Below are 21097 nucleotides of genomic sequence, written 5' to 3' on the forward strand. Positions count from 1 at the left end.
CGGGTGGGTTTTTGCTTGCCAGGTGGTAGCGGCTGGATCTGGGAGAAGGCCAGAGAGAAGTCGAGAATCGGAAAAAGAAAATCGAGGCGGCTGTGGCATCCCTGTCGGAGCGGACCCCTGGTCGTGTGCTTGTGTGCTGCGTGCCTGCCCTCGCCTGCCTTGCGGGTGCACCTGCACTTGCATTTGAAGTTGCAGTTGCACTTTGCGCTTGCATTTGGCGGCGGATACGTGGGTACCTAGGTACCTGGATACCTGGGTACACCTGGCCTTGTACCTCCACGGCCGGCCCAGCTGCCCAGCTCACCCCTGTCCGTGCCGTTCCACGCAGGTGGTTGAAGAAGTGGAGCTGTCCTACTGTCCTTGTCTTACTGTGGTACGTGGTACGGAGCACAACACACTGGTCGACGTCAAGCACACGCCAAGTCGCTGCAGGGGGTGGGGAAGGAGAACGGCGAATCCATTTTTTAATTTCTTGGGGGCCTTGCCGTCTCGGCCGGTACGCCCAGCTGGGACCTTGGAGGACTCGCCCGGCATGACCTTTTTTTGATTACATTTTGATACTGCGCACATCGGATCCCAAGCCCCTGACTGCGTGACTGAGTGACTGACTGAGGGATGGATCGCCTGTTAGGAGCCGATAAATAGATACGGGCCTAATCTTAACGGCTTCGGCTTGTCCAAGACTTGCACAGGCCACTTGTTCCCATCGTCACAGTGGAATCCCCCGCTGCAATGGGGTCGTTCGTGTGCGCCGAGCAGCATAATAAATGAATGCATAATAATGCCTTGTGCTTGTCCATGGCCAAGCATACCAAGACCCGTGGGGGCACAGGCACTGACTGTACGTACTGTACTGTACTGTACTGTACAGGCACATCAACATAATAACCAGCATATGGTCTACTGCTTTCAAGGGCCCCCGAGTCCATGGCCGACCGTAAAGCAAGCACCATCCTGTACGTATAGTAGGGGTAGCTGTGAGGGTGACACCGGCGTGGCATGATTCGTAGACACATTTAGTTCCACGCTGTGTGACACGACAGATTCGATTCTGCATCTCATCCTGCACCAACTTATAATTGATTGCATTCGACGGCTTGCATCAGACTGTCTCAATCACCAATGCATGATGCAATCAATTCTGGACAAGATCCCCGGTGCGGAAAATTCTCCGTCAGCTCCGGCATCTGCAGTCTCTTGAACGATTGTCATGTCGCCCAAACAATCGGGGGTGAGATACCAAACTGACCATCTGAAACCGAAACAAGGCAGGTAGGTCATCTTAGAGCAGAGCGGCCCTGGTGCTCGATTGTGACGAAATACCACGAAGATGCGACAGACCGACTTTGGGGTCTGAGCTCTGGTTTAAGATGCAACTGAGCTGGCTTAGTATGGCACCACCAATACGCTCAGACTCTGTATCCTAGGATGCATTGGTGGTGAGATGAGATGTGCCGCCTTAGAGTTCATCAGAGCTTATGTTTGCCCAAGTCCAAATGTGACGGTGGGACAATCTTGACCCGCCTGCCATTTTCTTCTCCAACATCATTCAGTGGTGATGAAGCTTCCTTTGTGCTTCAATTCTGCTCTCTGAATTTTCCTCTGACTCCAGACATCCACAGTATCGTGGTCGGGCGAAGCGATGCACCTTCGAGATACATTGCAGACTAGACGCACGGCAGAGTTGCAGGTTTCAGGCTATACTTATCCTCGGGTCGGATTGAAACGGCCGGACAGAGGCACAGTGGGTTCTGAGCTGCATGGCCGTTGGCAGGTGGCCGGTGGCCTGATGGTCCTCTGCGACGCAGCCGGACAAGGCAATAGTGCAGTTGGAGTTGATGGTACATTCACTGCATTCTCTCTCTCTTCTTTCCACCCAAGAGCTCCAAGTGCAGGGAAAAGGAGTGATCGACGCTAATGCAAGTGGCCTGTCCCGGCTGTCCCACTGACACGTTCAAGAGAAACCTTAAACCACCCAAACAAAGTTAGCCTCATGGAAGTGGCGGTGCCCAAAGTGGCTTGGCTTGACTTGCAGGGGGGGAGTTGGATGGGGGTTGACGAGCTCCAAAAAAAAAGCTGGAGCAAAGATCCGACGAGGCTATCTCTATCTTATCCATCTACGTACATGCATACCTACAAACTGCGTACGGCGGGCTGACGATTCCTTGCTGTGGTACAGGCCATTGCGTTACTTATTTTTTCCGTCCTCCTTCGCATTATCGGTCCTCTTCAATACAAGAGGACCATGGATTTCTCCCTCGACATCAAAGAGAAAGAAATCGGCGCCGTCAAGCCGCCCAGTTTCCCCCAACCTAAGTCCACAACCACCGGCTTTCCCGAGCACAAGAAACGGACAAGAGTGTCGGCTTTCAAGAAGCAACGCCAGGGCGCGGACTACAATGCCCCTGAACCTCAAAATGGCCCAACAACGAGCACACCGCCGTCTCCAAACGCACCGGCGCAAGCTCAACCCACCCGCCCCGGCTCGACGATGGAGAAGGCTGCGATAGATCGGGAGAACAAAGACCTTCTGGCGTCCATGACACCAGAGCAGATAGAAGAGGAGCGGCGAGATCTTTTGAGCCGTCTGGATCCCAGCATAGTCCAGATGTTCCTTAGAAGAGCCAACATCGACGATCCATCGAATGCGCCCTCAATCTTTGACGAGCCTCCAGGCGCAGAGCCCAGCACGGCCGAGCCTCCGAAACCTGAAGCCGCTCCTGCGATCGTGATAGACGACACCAGCGCTCCTGCACACCAAGAGAAGAAACCCAAGAAGACAGTACGGTTCGATGAAGACGCACCGCCACCAGAACCACCCGCCGACCTCTTCGATGCGGCGTCCAAACCCCCACCACCGTCCTCGTCCGCAGCCGCTGACGCCTTCGCCGCCAACACCACGCACTTCCCCCACCCCAAACCTCTACCCGATCTCGACCCGTCCGACCCAGACTTCCTGGAAACCCTTCACTCGAAATACTTCCCCAACCTCCCCGCCGACCCCTCAAAGCTGGCCTGGATGGCCCCGATCCCGACGCCCGGGTCCGTCGCGGATCAGGAGTCGCCGTACTACCCGGGCCAGTCGTCGCTGTCCATCGCCGCCCTGCGCTTCGACTTCAAGGGCCGCCTGCTGCCCCCGTCCAAGAGCAGGAAGATCCCCGTGACCAAGGGCCTCCACCACCACGGCCAGGCGCCCGAGGCCGCCGGGTACACGATCGGCGAGCTGGGGATCCTAGCGCGGAGCGCCGTCCCCGCCCAGCGGTGTGTTGCCTTTCAGACACTTGGCAGGATACTTTTCAGGCTAGGCCAGGGCGAATGGGGCGGTGCTGAGGGTGACGGCGGTCTTGCCAAGGGACTCTGGCGCACGGCGCAGGAGGCCAAGGTCATAGAGAGCCTGCTCGAGGCGGCGGAAGTGCCCGAGGGGCAGGGCCACAGGGGCAGTAGGTCTTATGCTATCGAGGCGCTTTGGTTGTTTGAGAAGGGTGGGTGGAAGGAGAAATTCCAGGGCAGGTGAGCAAGAGTGCCGGGGTTGGTAGATCGCGTATTGGAGTGTGGTAGATGGTAGGTAGATTCGGGCTCTCATTGCAAGAGGCCACAGCGGTTGGCGCCCCAGGCCAGACGGGTTGCTGCAAGTCTGTCGCGGACATTTCTAGGTTTGCCCATATAGCCAGTTTTGGCAATCGAGCGACGGTCAGGTTATGCTTCTGCCACCAAGGCGACGCCGGAAGGGGTCATATTCAACGTCGCTTGGGGGGGGGGGGGGGCTGGGAGTCCTCCAGCCGAATCTCGTCCTGACAAACGGGCATCGGAACCACATGTCACCCAGTACTTAAAAGAATTTGAATCAGCAAAAGCAAGGTTCTGTGGTGTAGCGGTTAGATCATTCTGTTTAAGCTTGGCCCAGGTGAGGAGGTCGTCGCAAGCCTTGCGCAGTCACTCCATTCAACTCCCGCCTGAGTCAACTGGGCAACAACATTTCAACGACAATTTCTGGGGAAAGGGATGATTTGCGTACAATTGTTGGCAATGCAGAACGTGGGTGCCTTGGGCAAGGTGCCTGCCTTTTTTGTTTCCCTCTTTTGTGTTGCTATTGCTCTATGAGTTGAATACCTACTCTGGTGAAATAGAAGGCATCACCTGTAGGCCTTTGTGCATCAACAGCAAGACCAACCCCGCTCCAATTTCATATCAGCAACCATTCTCTACGACTCGTTGTTTCTCTAGAATGTGCATTTCCCCCTCTTGTTCCTATATGCTTCTCAGGACGGGTCAAATTACGATTGCGCCGAAGCAAGCCACCATCCAGCCCTCTCAGTAGTGGTACAGACACAGCACGTCAAGCCACAGGGGACATGTCTTCGTCATGAGCCATCCGAGTCTCAGTGAAAATCTTTATGGATAACAGTAATGTGGAATAGAACGGACATTGTGGACTTGGGATGGTAACTGATGTCAAATAGCTGCTCGCACGCAGTCATAGTAGCCAAGAATCAGAGAAGGTTCACTACTTGAAGCTCTGGCTTCTCTTCAAATTTCACCTGTAAATAAAGGGTGCAACGCTGATGGATATCCCCAGGCCTTTCTGCTTGCACATCTTCATTGCTTCACCCGGTCCAGTGTACTGTACTACCGTTCTAAAACTCTCGTGATGTGAGTGAAACAGGGAGGCTCTCTGGACGACGAGCAGCTTCTGGTATAATCCTGGATGCCGCTCCCAAAGAGACAGAGGGCAAGGATGGTGGCTACCATTTTGCTGAGCAGAAACCTTCCCCGATGCCTCAAAACGTAACCTGAGTAGTCCTCGCACCAAGCCGCCCAGGCCACGCTCTCTCTCACGCTGCTGCGCAAGTCATCCGAGTAAGATTGTCTGCCGCACCGCCATCGGCCAAAGTTGAATACCGCTAGGACCACCCAGTCCCTTTAGGATATCGCCCCGGGAGGTGAGGGCAAGGGGGCGTTGGAGCGGTTACTAAGGGGAATAACAGACTGTCATGTCATTCCAGACCACTACAGCGCAGGCAGCACCAGGCGTATGTGAGGTTTTGGGGGGAGGTGAGGATCACGTTGGCTCTATGCTCATTTCGCACGAGGAGCTCGTGGGGCCAGAGCTTGATGTCAAAATTCTGTGGTGAAGCCATGAAGCTGCCGCGTGAAAGAACAATTCCAGCGAGGAGCGGTTGTTCGACCCCTAATCACTCGCGTCAACCGGCTCTGACAATATGCCCCCAGTGTAAATGCTCCTGAGGGTCACGGTCTCGAACGGGATGGGCAAAGACTGATGGGGCCCGAAGAGAGCGTTTATACATCCTCAAGAGAAAATAGCCTCGCAAGCGAGCGCGATCATTGCACGCACAGCCAGATCACTGATCATGGAAAACAGGACCGATGAGGGAAAAACAGCAGTAGGTATTTTGCTAATTCAAAAAAGGTCGCAACATCAATTCCATGTTGTCTCATCTATACCATGGGCAGCATACACATCAAGAAACGTGAGCCAAATCATCCATTCCACGAAGAAACAAAAAAAGAAAAAAACACAATCATTCTCGTGTCCTTGCCTCCTTCGCCTACCTTCCTCCCATCCCCCGGAATGTCCATCCCGTTTCTCCCGTAAAACAAAATAAAAACCAAAGTCGACTATCCTCAATGCCCGGCAAGTGTCATGACCCAGAGGCATCTCCTCCCGTTCCTTGACGTCCCTCGATTTTCACCACAAGACGGAGCTTCCACTTTTAAGTATTTCACTACGTCCAGAATAAAGACCAAAAACGAGAAACGGAACTGAATAACCATGGGACGGGGAAGATCGACAAGGACCGATCAACTCCAGTGTTTGCCGTCTGAAAAGCCGCTCGTTCAAAAGATAAGGACGCCTCTTTCCACCCCACTCCCCGTGTAGCGAAGCCAAAAAGCCGCCGGTCCAGCCGAAGCATAGCCAGCCACCATTAATGTGTCCTATAACAACAACAGAGCCGAATGGAACGCGCGACGGAAAGATGTGGATTTCAAAGCCTCCCAAATAAAGGCCACACCAGAAGAATTAGATATTGATAGAGGCAGTGCCTGAGTTGTGCCGTCCCGGGGGAGGGGGGCGGAGGTGGAAAATGACTTTGTCGGTGGTGGTATATAGTGGTGGAGGTGGAGGCGGACGGGCTGAAAGACGGTGTTGCATATAGGCGGTGGTATCAAGGAGTATAAAAGTGCACGCCGGCTCCAAAACGCCGACAGACCCTTAGCAGTACACGATGTAGTAGTATGTTGAGATGGCAAAATGATCGATCGTGAGATATGTGTTGTGAGGAAGTGAGCCACTGTGAGTGACCCAACCTCACTCTCTAGGATGCACACAACGCAGGATGGTGTGATGATCCGATATTTACCAACCCTTCTTCCGAGCAAATCGCTTGTTCAGAAGGGCAAGGACCTTTGGTACGTTGAACTGGACATACTCGAGGTCCAGCTCGTCTTGTCCGTCTTTCTGCATCTCCAGGAGATCGTCAAGCTTGAGATCGAGCTCCAAAAGGCCACGGTTTCGCCCTGTATGTGTGTCAGTAATAAAGTCACCAATAGTGGCGAATGACGTTGGATTCCAGAGCTGCTAAACTTGCCTTTGTAGTGCAGAGAAATAACGAATGTCCCCGGCAGAGGGCTTGTGAAGTTGAAGTAGATATTCGCCCTCCTATTATCCGGCACGTTGCTCTTCTGGATGACACCTTCCTTCTCCAATTGTTGATGTGTGAACTTGTAAGGGCCAAGGACCTGCTGCTTCTGTTGCTTCCGTCGCGTACCCTCGCTTTGGCTTCGCACATTGTGCAGATAGCTCTTGTACGTCTCCAGCTGTCCGACCAGATACGTGTTGTGATCACGAATCGTCTTGTAGACCTCGTCCAGCTTAGAAGTTTCCACAAGGACTGCATCCTTCAGAGAACCCAGATGCTGAAGTTCTTGCTCGACCTCATCTCGTAGCAGGCTGAACTGGTCGGACTTATCGATGACTCGCAGTTCCTGCAGTTGACTGAGCAGCTCCATGGCACGAATGCCCTTACGGACCATAACCGCGTCATTCCGAGATGTCGCTGCTGCGTCGGCGATGCGCTCGAGGCGAAGAGGTCTTCGCTGGACCGAATTGTTCGACGGAATTGAACGCATGATCTGGACGAACACATTCTTGGCCTCCATGAAGTAGATCTCCTCTTGAGTAATATCGAGGGCGGCGGTCAAGTCATCCATGGCCGACTCCCATCTGCTGAACAGTGGAAGATTGATGACCCGGTTCTCCTTCCTGGGCACCTGCGGCGGGGAAGGGCCAAGCTCGGACATGATAATGTGCAGATGTGAGTTCTCGTCCTTGCAGAGCTCCCCCCGATGCTTATCAATAAGACCGTGCATGGCATAGATTTCGTTCAATGTGATCGACAGTTCCAGGTCCTTCTTCGAGAGCGCCACGTAGTTGTCCATTTCAAGACTTTCGTAGAAGTCCTGCACATCGCAAAGATCAAGCATGAACTTATTGATTCGTTCCTTGTTCGACTGGATAAACGGCTGGAGCTTGGCCATATACGGCTCCTTCGCATAAGATGGCTTGTTCGCCAGGTTTTGCAGCATTTTTGCGATCAGCGTCAGGGTCCTCCTCGGCCGGTCCGCGGGTGTTCCATCGATCAACATGTACGACTTAGGAGTGACGATGGCGGGGTTGATGAAGCGCAGAAAGAAGAACCCTCCAATCAGTGTACAAATGACCTGGTCATTGGCGTCCGGGTACTTTCGCTTCGTGAGACTGCGAATTTGTTTACAAATCCATCGAATTCCGTACGGCGCTTCGTCCAGGCCGTCGATGATGGTCGTTAGGAAGCCATTCGCGATTTCGGTAAGCATAGTAAGTCGGGGTTCGATAATAGCTTGAACCTGAGCGTTCTCCGCAGCCTGTTCGGCAGTGATGCCCTTTGGCAGAGACGGCGGGAGGCTGCCCGTGTCCTGCTCGATTTGTTCGCACATGCGCTCGTAGACTTTGAGGGGGTTGATCTCGAGATCCAAATCGTGTAGCTCAATGAGGCCATTAATCCTGTGCGCAAGAACCGATCTCAGAAAGCTCTGACCCGGGCCTCTCCTCGTGTACGTCGTCATCATTCTTGATACTGGTGTGTTCGCGCGAAGCAATGACGAGTATTCCGGGGTGTTATCGAATTGGTATGTCAAAACAGACTGGGATCAAGAGTTAGCACAAGCACCCACTTCCATGTCATAGGGAAGCAAACCTGAAACATGGTCAGCAACAAGTGCTCTTCTCGGCTCTCATATTGGTTTCCGTAGATGGTGAACATGACGGTCTGCAGCAGTGAGTCGATTTCGGACATGGAAACAAGCCGGCAGAGGTGCGCGATGTGCCTGGGCTCTGACTGTAGAAGAAACATGAGATTGCCGTATCGCTGCGTCTTGTCGTCGTTAGGGAAGACTCCCTCCTGAATATCTGTTGCGTCTTCCAAGTGGCTGGCGACTTCGTTTTGCTCCTCCAAGGCCATGCGATTCTGGATCAGTAAGGCAATTCGAGAGTCGAGATACCGCACATCCTTTTCAAGCACGAAGTTCTTCTTGGACTGGGATGAGATTTTGGACTTGAGATCCCGGAGTATCTTTTGTGCTGCGAAGAGTCAGTATTGGAGCATTCAATCAGGGCTTCAGCCGGGGAGCGAACCTTTGGCAAGATCATCTTCAATTTCCAAGTCGGTCTCCTGTGCCGACATTGACATGTACAATGCCGACATGGAGTACCGTTTCGACTGGCGGGCTGACCGCGAGCCATCGTATGAAGACATGGTGTTCTGCCGGGAGAGGGCCTGGTAGGAGGATGAAGATGCGGTTGAGGCCCGGGAAGGAGTTTGCAGCATCACAGACATGCTCGCGATGGGGTTCGACGCCGTCTGGATAGGCCGATTTCAGGGGGCCGGGCGGGAAAGCTCCGAGACCTCTGGAATGTGTGTAGCAGGATGCTACAAGATGATGGAAAAGGCGTCTGCACTCGGCTCGCGGCGGAAATTGGACAATGTCTCGCAAGACAATAGGTCGAGTTTGTGTCGTCGAGGGTCGGCGGCTGGGCGGGGGGCGCGCTGCGTAGCCGCCCTGTGGGTGGGTGTTTGTGTTTCCAGCGCTGTTCGTGCGAACGTTGGCGCGCCTGCAATTGAAGACAGGAATCAGAACGGGGCTGAACCGATCGCAGGGTGTGACGGCTTTTGGTCGGGTCGTTGACGGGAAACCGAACTGGCAACCAAAAAAAAGTCGGCTCGAGGATGTTAGGTCCAAGGTTTGGCGGTCGAGGGAAGGGGCAACGGCAGTGAAAGCGGAACAAGATGCGTACTGTGGTTTGGGCGGTGGTTCTTGGGGGCTCAAAGGCGCATGCGTTCAATGATCAGCGCGCGCGATTGATTGTCGACCAGCGAGCGCCCTAACAAAGAGGAAAAGCGGGACGTTATCAGAACAGGAACAGGGCGTTGCCGATCTGGATACCACAGCGAGCAGGTTGGACGAATATCGTTTGTCGGCGTTTGGTTGCTCGATTAGGCGCAGTGGGGACGAAGGGTCAGGATTGGGTTTGCTGGTGATTAAGAGTGAACAGGCGTGGTGGCTTCGTGTGGCCTTGCCTTGGCCTGGTTTAATTCGCTTCGCTTCGCTTCGAGCGAGGTAGAGGAAGAGAGGGGAGGAGGCGGGTCAATTGCTTGCGCGATGGAAGTAGTAAATAGGTGGTGCATGTGGATGGAGGTTGGGAGGCAGGCCGCAGAGGATGGGCGAGGAAGGGCTGAAGAGTGATGTACAGAGTACGGGTGTGGGATGGGGGGATGGGGAGGGGGTCCGTCGATGATGGCGATGGAGAGAGGCTTATTGACGGTATTGACGGGAGGAGGGAAGAATTGGGAGGAGCAGCCAGGCACCAGACGGAGATGAGTGGACAAGCCCACTTTGACTTCCACTTCTGCTTTCCACTTTGGATCTTAGTCTGCTGGCAACACGCTGGCGCTGGGGAGACTGGGACTGGAAGTGGAAGTGGCATTTGGGGCTACGGCTACCGCTACCTAGGCACAGGCACAGGCACTTGCGCTTCGCCAGGCCCTGCCTGCCTTTACCTGCCTGCCTGCGTCTCCTTCTTTTCTGCTGTTCTGCTGCTGCTGCCCGCTGCCGACTTTGCGCTTGGGAGGGAAACTGCGACTCTGCAGCGCTGCAACGGGAAGGAGGGATTGGACGGTGGCGTGGCTGAGAAGGGCTAGCGTGTTGCAGGGCTCGTGTGCAAAATTGTGAGCTGTTTCAGAGTATTTGTGAAGGAGGGTGGAGGGTGTGAGGGGGAGAGGGGGGGTGAGTGGCCAACTGCGAGCACTTTGAGGCTATATTGTTCTGCGGCACACTATATTACTCTTCTGCTGGCCAGCACCCAGCACACAGCTGCACACGGTACCAGTATCTGCACAACTTATCTCCCATAGTCTACTATTGTATACGTAGTCTAGTGATGAACAGTTAGACCACCACCGGGTCTGTCGCCACCCTCGGGCAATACGGATACTACAAAGTGCCAGATCGTTCGATGGCTCCCCCCCTCTGCCTCATTCATGGCTGCTGAGTGCGGCATGATGCAGCATTGAGATACTCAACTCCGGGGCTCTCTGACTCTGCAACGCGTGTCTCTCTCGTGCTCAGCCTTCAATTTGGTTATACCTCATCAACTAAGACCATTCTTACTCAGGCTCACCCTTCCTCGAATTTTCATGCCCTAGACTCGACGTGGCAGATATTCACGTCGACAGACACAGACAGATAGACTAGACTAGACAGACAGAAAGACAGACCATGAAAAGAGCCAACCTACGGATACGGACAGAACCCACAATGGTGCAGCGCGGTGCATCAACGGGTGCCATGCCAATAATGCTAGCTGCAACGGCAAGGGGCAGGCAGGGCCATGGCAGGGCATGGCAAGGGCCACGGCACCCGAACCCAACCGCTTCAGAGTGCAGAGTGTGGGTCCCCCTCCCATCAAATGTTCCGTTTGGCGCTGGGCCGCTGCATCTGACCATCTCCAAGTTCGGACGAAGAGTCACTGCCAGCACAGAACAGCACTCCACGGTACATGCACCCTCGCCCTTTGGCCCTGACGATCGATCAAGACGCCCACCCCTCTTTTGACCCCCCTCCATATCACATCACATCACAGCATCAGCCTGAGATGGCTTCAGACGGGCGGATCGGGCTGGATGCTCACTCCAAGTCCTCAGCCCAAGACACTTACTGTGTATTCCCCGGCCAGATGGAACGAAAGCCACATCTGACTGTCTAGGTCGGCCCGCCTGTCGGCGCAGCCACGGCCACACACCATCCATCACAGTGGCACTTGGGCGCAGCCTGCGACAAGACTCCCAGTACTGAATCACCCATCGAAATGAGGATACTCCGTTCCACAGACCCGGAGACGTCCCGGCATCACAGTGGCCTCTGCGAAGAGGGGAAAAAAAGACACCAGTCTGTGTGCACGCATGTCTTGCCCCTGGAATTTGTTCTCTCCTTCGAGCCACCCTCTCGAAATTGCAGGCCACAGGACACGACGATACAATTCATACAAGGACCTCCTCCAACCGTGGTAGTTGGCATCTAGTCTCTCGGAAACTTCGGTTGGCCTACCTTGTGTCCTTGTGTCCTTGTGTTCTGGTGCCTTGGGACTCGGCCACCCTCTGGGCTGTCAAGACAGGCGTGTTTGAGGATGCTGCAGGGGAGCATCGAGGTGGTGAGTGGCCTGCGTCTCTGACTGGCTAAGGCGGGCCTGCTTGGCCCGCGACCAGGACCAGCCGCCTTGGAAAGCCGTTTGACTGAGAAAACTCTCCGAGAGGTTGACCACCCTGCAGCTGGAATTCGGTAAACTCTACTGCTCTGCTCCTCTGCATGCACCACCATCTAACTGCTCTATCTGCTCGTCTTCCGGAACCCACCGCCATGGCGCCAGCCCCTCAAAGAAACAAAGTTAAGTTTAAGAGGCTGGCCCAACTTTGGGCCTCATCTTGCGCTCTGGTCTTCGTTTTATATGTACACCTTGGTCCCTCAGCCCTCCAAGGTTCGTACTGTAGCTTTGCTGTGACGCTGATACTGTGCAGGGGCGCGCGCGCAGAACCTTCGACGCACAAACTGGCCTTCTAGATCTCCAAAGAATGGCCCCTGCGCCAGATTGCGTCGGCTTGGGTATCGTTGCATGCTGCTTGTCAACAATCTGTTTTTGTTGCTGCTTGCTTACATCGCCAGGTGACAATCACGGGACAATACAAGAATGGATCCAATTCTGCAAAACGCCAGTGCGCTTTGCGTCTCAACCTATGCCATCACGAGTGTTCGATCGCAGTCATCATGAAGGGTATCTTTCGACCTACTTCTCTTTCCAGCACTGGTAGTCCGGTCAACGACATGGGCGATGAAATTGAGCAGCTTTTTGTCCTCGACTACAGCCCGATGCACCGACGGGTGCCCGAGGCGCAGCTCATCAAGTATTCAGCCGAGAAGCAAGTGCGCCAGCTGCAGCTCATCAACCCCCGAACGCAATGGATCGAGGTTGACAATATGACTGTGGTGGTCTCCATTGACGGTGCCTGTCGCGACAACGGGAAGCCGACGGCTCGAGCGTCATGGGGCGTCTTTTTCGGGCCAGGCTCCCGATTCAACTCTAGTGGTCGGCTCAGCCCCTCTTGCCCACGGACGAGCTCTCGCGCCGAGATTGAGGCTCTATCGATAGCATCAGGGATATCAGCCGTGGCGATATGACCCTGCAGGAAATCAGGCTCCGCTCCGACTCGGAGTATTCTCTCCCAGGACATGTCCATGTGGATGGGTGAATGGATCGAGGACGACGGGTTGCGGCCGAATGGCTAACCGGTGGCTCACGTTGACAAACTCAGGGAGATCCATGAGGCTCTGGAGGAGTTGACCTATAGCGACGACGGCGGCCTACAATTTCAGTTCTGGCACGTGCCGAGAGAAAAAAAATCCTGAGGCGGATGGGCTGGCGAACAGCGCGCTGTACGGATGAAGGCTCGTGTACCGAGGCAGCATTCGTCTCGGCTCGGCTCCCTGAGAGGAAGACAGATTACTTGGCCACAATGGCGATTGGGAAAGCCCCCGGAAGCCTCGTTGGTGAGGATCGGGAATAACCTCACGCCAGTGGCAACGCATCGCGGCGAGTCCGTTGAATCCGAAGTTGATTGTGTGCTCGACAATAAACAGCCAGCATTCCGAGACAGACGCCATAGACGTCTGGACTGGTAAAATTATGTGAGATACTAACATAGCGAATCGTGGCGGCCGCCACATTCCCCCTGTGCAAATATGCTTGTTGCTGGGACCGCCCGGAAGCGAGCCCTTGTTAAAAATAGAGATCCGCTACACCCAAGGAAATCCAAGACGCAACCGCGCATGTTTTAGTCAGGGGTTGGGAGCCGTGCTGCCAGCTGCCTAGCTGCAAGGGGCAAGTGCCAGAAACGCTTGTGCTGCGCACGTGGACATCTTGGGCCGTCTTGCTTCTTTTATCTCACGACCCATCACTATCACCAACACCACCATCGTCACCATCATCTTGTGTCGGGTCTCTTAGGCTCGAGGCTATGGGAGGGCATGCGACGCTGCCTCGGCACACACGGACTATGAGCTGACGTCTCCCTATCAATAGTCCTTCCGGGTCTTCCATACCAAGCCTTCAAGCAACAAGCCCTCTGTATTCTGTCTGTCTGTCGACAGCACAAGAGTGCAGTGCGGTACGGTACGGTACGTCACCAGTGAGCCCCACAGGGATGACGGTCTGGGGAGCACAGACTCGAAACACAGATCTACCGATGCAGAACAAGTGACAGTATGTGAAGCACTGACACTGTCTCTCTTGTCATCCCATGAAGCGCGCCATACCGTCTGACTGTCTTTCTTCCACACACAAGACAGCGCCTCATCACCATTTCCCACCGAGTACCGTGTCCCATCGGTTTCCTCTTCAGGCTCTTCAGGACTTCGCTCTCATCACCATCTGGCACCTGCGCGAACTTGCTTTTCCTTCCTCGGACGCCCCACGACCTGGACAGAAGAGGATGGCCGCGTCCAATTTTAATTTACGCCCGTCAGCCGTCCCCACCGTCCCCACTCCAGATCCAAGTTTCAGGGTCTCTCAATCATTCATGACTGATGCTTGGCACGTTCCTCTCCTGCCGCCTCCAAGGCGATTGGTCGATCATTTTCGCAACGGCGATCAGGGGAGAGTGAGGGACGCAGGCGTGCAGGCCATGGTAGCATGGGGCAGGTCCAATATCGCACAGCGAATGCGAACCAAACCTAACTGCTCTTCCAACGAACCACATCTCATTACCATACCATGGTCGATCCGACAATTGGCTCCCCTCCCCTCCTTTACCCCCACTTTCTTGAATCTGATTTGTGACCGCACAGGGGCGTACTCGTTATAGTTTAGCAGGTTTGCAGGATTTTTAATTCTCCGGGCAATGGCCTATTCCCTGACGGGACGGATCACCGCCGCGTCTTGAGCCCGTCCACCGTCGCAGCGGAAGCGGGTGGATTCAGCAAGGTGTCCCGAATGATCGGCATCAACCCGTGGGGACCGCGGGGCTCCACACATCCCTCTCTCTTTTTCATGCGGTGATCGACCTGCACCGCCTCCCTCCCATGAATTCTACCAGCTTGCGGGGGTAAGGGTAGGGTTGGTCAAGGCCCCAACGCGACCCTTGAAAAGAAAACCAAGGTCCGACGACGTAGACTAGCAAAGTATGTTATATGCTCTTGCATTGGGGGCGGAGGATTGTTTTGCGACCGGGTCATGGCCGGCCCGCGGGATGGGGCCCTGGGCCGCGGCCGCGGGCGCCTGATGCGGCAGGATCGGGGCTTCCGAGGTTTTGCGGCGCCTTTGATGCGATGCGATGCGATGTGGTTCGATCGTTGCGATCGTTGCTGGGACACTCCTGTTCGGCCGCCGGCCTGCCGCATCGCATCGCATGGAACACGGACGTGGCCGTGGCTGTACTGTAGCAAAACGTCCGCGTGCCTGACCTAGGAGGCCTGCGTCTGACTTTTTTTTTTTTGCTCGAGGTGTCACGGCGGTCATGCCTGATATCCACCCTTGCGGCGTGGCATGTTCATGCGAGTGCTGCCGCGTCATCGGGAGGAGGCTCGACGGGACGATCGCCGGGCAGCGTCGTACCCGTCCGGCTCTGGGATCAGGTGCTGTGCGTGCGACCGGGGCCGCCGCTGCCCAAGTCTTGGGTCCGGGTTGTAGAGGCGGCTGTCCCTTTTCCTTTTATTGTGTACGCGTAGACGGGGCCGGGGTAGATAGAGTAGAAGACTGGGTACCTTATTACCGGTCTGTCTAGAATTTTTTTGACTTTACTGTGTGCCATGCTCTCGTCGGCCCTGTCAATTTCTATCGGAAGCGATGACATAACATTCTCATAGGCAGGGCTTGGGAGTAGAGTAGCTCAATGTTTGTGGAATAATGTTCGTCTGGGGCCATGGACACTAGATGATGATTTCGATGCCTCATTTGCATGCATTTTGTGCCCTGCTCAACGAGTGATGCGCTGAGGCAGGAATGAAAGCTACGAATTGAAAGATGCGATAGACGCCGCTCCTGGAGTATAGGCATAACCGCATATCTGGGTAGTCTGTTTGACTTGCCTGTCGACGGCGGTGCCCATGTCACTTTGCTCGACAGTCAAGAGATCCTGTCTGCCCTGCAACAATATGGCTTATTGCCTCTCGCCAGCCTGCCTCAGTCTTGTCGTTTGAGGCGCCTGTTGATGATGTCCACACCCAAGGCCACCTCAGCCAACGATTCAGCCTTGAAGGCAGCCTCCCAAACCTGGTCTCGGCGCTCGTTCTTTATCATGTGCTAGCATATGTCGAGTTAGCCACAGGTATACCAGGGAGAATAATTGCGAGCAAAAGTGGGCGGAAACGAAACAGGCAGATGGGCATCCTTAAAAAGACACGATGTCAAAAAGCTGCTTACCCTCATGGCATTGACAGCGCAGTTAGCAAGCCGGATCGTCCTCCTGCAGACCTGCATCTCCACCATGCAGTCGTACACCTCCTTCAACCACTGGTGGAACTTCTTCTTCTCCGGATCCACCCCGCGCATCGGGGAGGCCAGACGGCCGGTGAACTGCACAATCTCGAATCGAGGGCTCAGATTCATACTCAATTTGAAGCCCGGGGCGCCAACCGAGGCCGCGTGCTGCGCGAAGCATGTGACCTGGGTGCAGTCCAGATTGCCAGTAATGTTCCAGCTAAAGTGGTTGTTTGTCACTGCAGTAGGTGAACTAGTGTCAGCACTCCTGAAGATTGTGCAGCAGGTGGAGGGTATCTATTCACTTGACGAGACCGGGGCAGGTGGGGGGGCAGAACATACTGACAAGCGCGCCATACTCGTAGCGCAGCTGACGACAAGTCCGCAGAATGGGATGGACCCGGCAGTCCAGGCCCCTGGGCTCATCCAGAGAGCCCTTGCCCTTCACCTTGAACATCTGTCGTACGAGGACCATCTCATGGTACTGGATGAACCCATATTCGAAGGTGTTACGCGGCTTATCGACCTTGTCAGAGGATTCGATGGGCAGGACCTCCTTAAAGATCTTGTTGCGGATCTCGCCGGGCAGTCCCAAAAGACACAGCCCGGAGTACTCTTTCCAAGGACGGTCACGCCTCTTCTGGAACAGGGCCTAGATGGGCACACATTTCAAAGTCAGTCTTGACCATGGCGTGCTTTGGCGTTAGGTGATGGGACTCCTGCTCACTTACCGCTCCAAGATCAACTGCTTTCTTGAAGTCAGTCTCGTCCTCCTGCTCGTAGTTCTGAGCTATAGCTTCCATGAGGCCCTTCTCCTTCTTGATGGCTTTGGTGGCCTTCTTTGGCTTCTCAATGTGACCGCTGCTGGTGACATGCTTCTTGGGGCAGGCCCGAGCAGCCTTGCTTGCTGACCTGGTGACTGCCATGGCTGCTTCAGAATGGTTGACTGTCTGTCTCGATCATGGACTATCAGAAAATGGCCTTCAGGCCTTCGTGAGTACTTTTGAAAAAGGAAGCGAGGAAGAATGTGGGTGTGGACTTGAATCGGAGAGGCGAGGCGATTGAAGGAAAAGAAGGAAGGAAGGCCCTGCAGGTTTGGAAGGCAAAAGGGGTTGAGGCAGAAACAGCCTAGGTAACGATGCTAGGTGGAAATCAGGGTTGACTCTATCGATAAGCCGTTGTGTTTGGCATCTACGAAGAGGGAGGAGTATGAAGTGACCGTGTTCGTTTGGATATTGCTTAACTGGGCTTTCACTGGGGGACACACTCACGAGGCTGATCCAGTTGTGTATGGTGAGTATGAAAGGATGGAATGGCCACGTGCAATCCAGTTTGAATGAGCAGAGAAGACATAAGCGGAATGATTTCGATTTGGACTTCATAAAGCTGTAGAGAGTCATCAAATTCTCCTTGAACACGGCTTATCCTGACTTCACCTGGTGGATGCAGTAGAGGCAAGTTGGGGGCTCGTTCGACGTCTGGCACTGTCAAGTTGCATTCAGAAGTATACATGGGATTATGGCAGCCATCCGCTATGTTGTTGCTAGAGAAATTTCTTTGTCTGGTCACGATCGTGGTCAGGTCACAACGAAGAGGAACTGGCTTGATAATCCTTAGATTTTGAAAAAGTTATAAATGATAACACTTGAGGTACCACGCTACAATAAGATCCATGTTAATTTCTGAGGTGGTCGTCAGAAATCAGGCAATATGATTGCAAGCAGAGCATGAGTCTCTTCTATAATCGTGCTGGCTTCCATTTAAGCAAGGTCAGACCATCTAGCTTAGCCACCAAACAGTGTTGAACATGGTCAACAACAAACACAATGAAAGCTATTCGATAATGTTGTTCTGCAGTTCTGCAGCACCAAATCAGGAGACCCCTCTGCATTCCCTGTCCTCTGCTGAAGTGCTGTAATCCTCGAGCGCAGAATCCTGGAAACTTTTGCAGTATGGGAATTGTTTAAAGCTTGTATAATACTCAGATGCCATATCGGCTTGGACCGCAATATATCGCTCGATACGAGGTTGTGAAATATACTTGCTGGCTAGGTGTGACGTGACATGATGAGCTTTGTGCAGCACAGATGCCTCAGCCCTTGTCACGAGCAGCCAGACTCAAATGGCTGTGATACGAATGGCATACAGAATGCTGTTTGAGTGCCTAAAACAGAGTTCTGTCTCCATTCGGGGTAGTATGCCTTCAATCGCGCAAAGAGGCTGCTTTCACACACGAAACTACTCTTAAATTCGGGGGGGGGGGGGGGAAACACGTAAGACATGCGGATTGTGATCGGTGACTGAGGGGTATGAGTGAAAGCTGTCATGGGTAAACAACAACAGTAACAAGCACGAGGTGTAACTCTGGAGAAAAGCTCTTGCCCTCGGTTAGAGTCTGAGGCAGCCTCTATAATTGATCGAGCATGGAATCCGGCAAGCTGAATAGAACTTCGGGTTCATTTCTTTGAGAAATAGAGGGAAACCATAATATCTGGATATTCATGGATTAAGAAGTTTTCATATCCACACTTTGGTTGGTAAGCACGTTCTATTGCAACCTTGTAGTCTACACAACGTAGCACTTACACAAGGCTGAGATAACATCTTTGCCCTTCGCAATCCAGCATCAACTTACAAATAGCAACCTGTTGGACTTTATTGAGAGGAGTATGCTTGATCAATTCGGATATTTAGTGAGCTGTACGAGACGACCTCTAGGCATTGAATTGAAGAGTGGCTGACAAGCCGCCTTGTAGTGACGCCGGTCACATAAGGTTACCTTCGTGTACTTTGCGGCTGATGCATGGCAAGTATGCTTATCCATAAATGCTCTTTGATAAGCACGAGAGGTCTGGAAATGGACAGCTGCCAATCGACTGGTTCATCCCATGGAGATCAGCCAGCGGCGACCCCAGCCGTAGATCAAATCTACCACATCCGGGGAATTTCTCCCACCCCAGGCCCCGATGCCTGGCATCAGCATCAAAAGCCTCTCGGCTCACGAACTTGAATGGGGTGTTTCTCAAAAGCTCCCAGGCTGGCCAGCATTCAAGAGCAGGGCGGGGGTGCTTGATCCCCTGGTCTCAACAGGCCTGGACGTTTCATCTGACATCGGAGAGAGACCCATACCTCCCCCGCAGGAAACAGGGTGACGCCCGATGTAGACCTGTCAGGAGCATGCACGAGGAGTAGCCGAGTCAGATCATAGATGGTAGAAAACCTTGAGCTCTCAGACTGTGGAGGTTAATTGTGTGACCTGGTCTGTGTAAGCTGCATATTGTGGGCGGAGGAGGTGGAGTCCTGCACCTCAGCGTCGTCTCGTCCATCAGCAACTTTGGCCAGTTGGCCACACAGCGGTAGGCATCACGACGAAAGAAGACCATCAAAGCAATCACGTATTAAGCCACAGATTTAAGTACGCACTGCAGGGGTGGGCGGCTCTTCCCGTCGACGACATTTGGGTAGGGGACCCTGCAGCCACGACTCGAGACTCGAAACCGAAGCTGTGGACTGGCACCCAAGCTCACGTTTCAGAAACAATCCGCATCATGCCACAACTCCCGCCCTCTGTCGCAAAACCCCAGCACATTGCACGATGGGCAGCTCGCCACTCACCCGGTTGGTAAAGCTGTCAACGAATGCAATCACACCTACTGGGTTTGTTTCGTTCCCCTGACAGTCTGCTGTTAGAGAATCCGCAGGCTAAGAGCTCGCCCCCGGTCAACACCATCGCCACCTGGGGATGACAAGGTTAGGATAGATAATATTTATGTCCAGGAGGCAGAAGCACACTGCAGAGCTTCATCCAAATAATTCTTTCGCACATCAAAATCTTGCAACACGGCACTCTGTCGTCGCACCGCCCCTGTTTTCCCCGAACGATACCTATCTTGAGATAGCCGTTCCTCTTCAGAACATCGGACTGTCCTGTGATAGGATATATTTCGAACCGGATGAGCATCCCCGCCTCGCCACCTTTGACAGTCTGAAGCACGACTCGTCAGGCCAAGGGAAGCTCTACGCCGACTCATTGTAGAAAACCAACCTACCAACCTACCAACCAACAGGTCGAGTCTCTCGAGTCAAGACCCAGAAGCAAGCACGTCCACAGACGTATCCGAAGATAACCGGACAATCACTCGCTGGCCAACCCAGCATTGTCACCAGAAGAAGACAGGTTCACAACACACACACACACACACCCACATAATGTCCTCACCAGACCACCCTCCGAGCCCGCCAAACTCAAGAGGCACAATCCCGAAACCCAGCCCCGGCGGACCCAGCTCGACGGCAAACCAGCTGATGGACCACCTGCAGAAGCAGCTGAAGGAGGAGCAGGACACGATGTCTGTATCGGGTCACTCGACACACTCGACAACGAGCAGCAGCGGGCGGCGGCGGCGGCGGCGCAACAAGAATGCCCTGGCCAAGGCGGCCAACGGCAGTTCCGCCGTCCACGCACACTCCCTGCTCGGGCTGGACGGCGGCTCGTCCGGGCTGGGGCCGATGATACCCAAGCCCGCTGGGAACGCGGGTGATGGCAAGACGCCCAAGCTCAAGATCGACCTGAATTTGGATGTGAACCTGGAGCTGAAGGCGCAGCTGAAGGGGGACTTGTGTCTAAGCCTAGTGTAAGTTACTTTCCCCTTTCCCCATCACTTCAGCTCCCAAGATCCCGTCTGTTCGTCTTGATGAGAAGACACTGGTGGTGTGTGTATGAAGCGCATGTGGCTGACTGGCTTGGCCAATGAAGAAATCAATGAAGAAATAACTGAGAGTAAAACCCCCAAACAGAGTCGAGGACAAATACTCGGACAGGGCAAGCCCTGAGATGAAGATGCCCAGGGAGGGCGAGCACGTCGTCACGGAGCTGTTCTACATGCGCGTCGGCCGGCTGCGCTTCAAGCGCACGTGGGTCGACGAGCGGGCGTTCATGCGCGGCCAGTTCTTCCTCACGGCGTTATCAGCGGTGTTCTTGCTCCTGACCGGGTTCCTGCTGGGGCTGTCTGCCTC

At 54.1% G+C, this 21097-nt stretch overlaps 4 protein-coding genes across 4 annotated transcripts; 2 read left to right on the forward strand and 2 right to left on the reverse strand.

Moving 5' to 3' along the window:
- Positions 1 to 2245: 2245 nt before the first annotated feature.
- On the forward strand, positions 2246 to 3514 carry J7T55_005556 (uncharacterized protein; the record flags this gene model as incomplete). The annotated part of the gene is made up of 1 exon (XM_053133058.1): positions 2246 to 3514. The coding sequence occupies one exon, from the start codon at positions 2246 to 2248 to the stop codon at positions 3512 to 3514; it is 1269 nt and encodes a 422-aa protein (XP_052989171.1).
- A 2862-nt stretch (positions 3515 to 6376) lies between these two features.
- J7T55_005557 (GTPase-activator protein for Ras-like GTPase) lies at positions 6377 to 8894 on the reverse strand (the record flags this gene model as incomplete). Its single annotated transcript, XM_053133059.1, has 4 exons — positions 6377 to 6537; positions 6582 to 8202; positions 8256 to 8638; positions 8693 to 8894. The coding sequence occupies 4 exons, from the start codon at positions 8892 to 8894 to the stop codon at positions 6377 to 6379; spliced, it is 2367 nt and encodes a 788-aa protein (XP_052989172.1).
- A 3481-nt stretch (positions 8895 to 12375) lies between these two features.
- J7T55_005558 (uncharacterized protein) lies at positions 12376 to 12786 on the forward strand (the record flags this gene model as incomplete). The annotated part of the gene is made up of 1 exon (XM_053133060.1): positions 12376 to 12786. The coding sequence occupies one exon, from the start codon at positions 12376 to 12378 to the stop codon at positions 12784 to 12786; it is 411 nt and encodes a 136-aa protein (XP_052989173.1).
- Positions 12787 to 15784: 2998 nt separating this feature from the next.
- Positions 15785 to 17007, reverse strand: J7T55_005559 (uncharacterized protein; the record flags this gene model as incomplete). Its single annotated transcript, XM_053133061.1, has 4 exons — positions 15785 to 15904; positions 16025 to 16320; positions 16424 to 16733; positions 16813 to 17007. 4 exons carry the CDS (start codon positions 17005 to 17007, stop codon positions 15785 to 15787), a joined length of 921 nt encoding a protein of 306 aa, XP_052989174.1.
- Between the last annotated feature and the right edge of the window lie 4090 nt (positions 17008 to 21097).

Source organism: Diaporthe amygdali, assembly GCF_026229845.1.
Source record: "Diaporthe amygdali strain CAA958 chromosome Unknown NODE_34_length_500367_cov_65_467389, whole genome shotgun sequence".
NCBI lineage: Eukaryota > Fungi > Ascomycota > Sordariomycetes > Diaporthales > Diaporthaceae > Diaporthe > Diaporthe amygdali.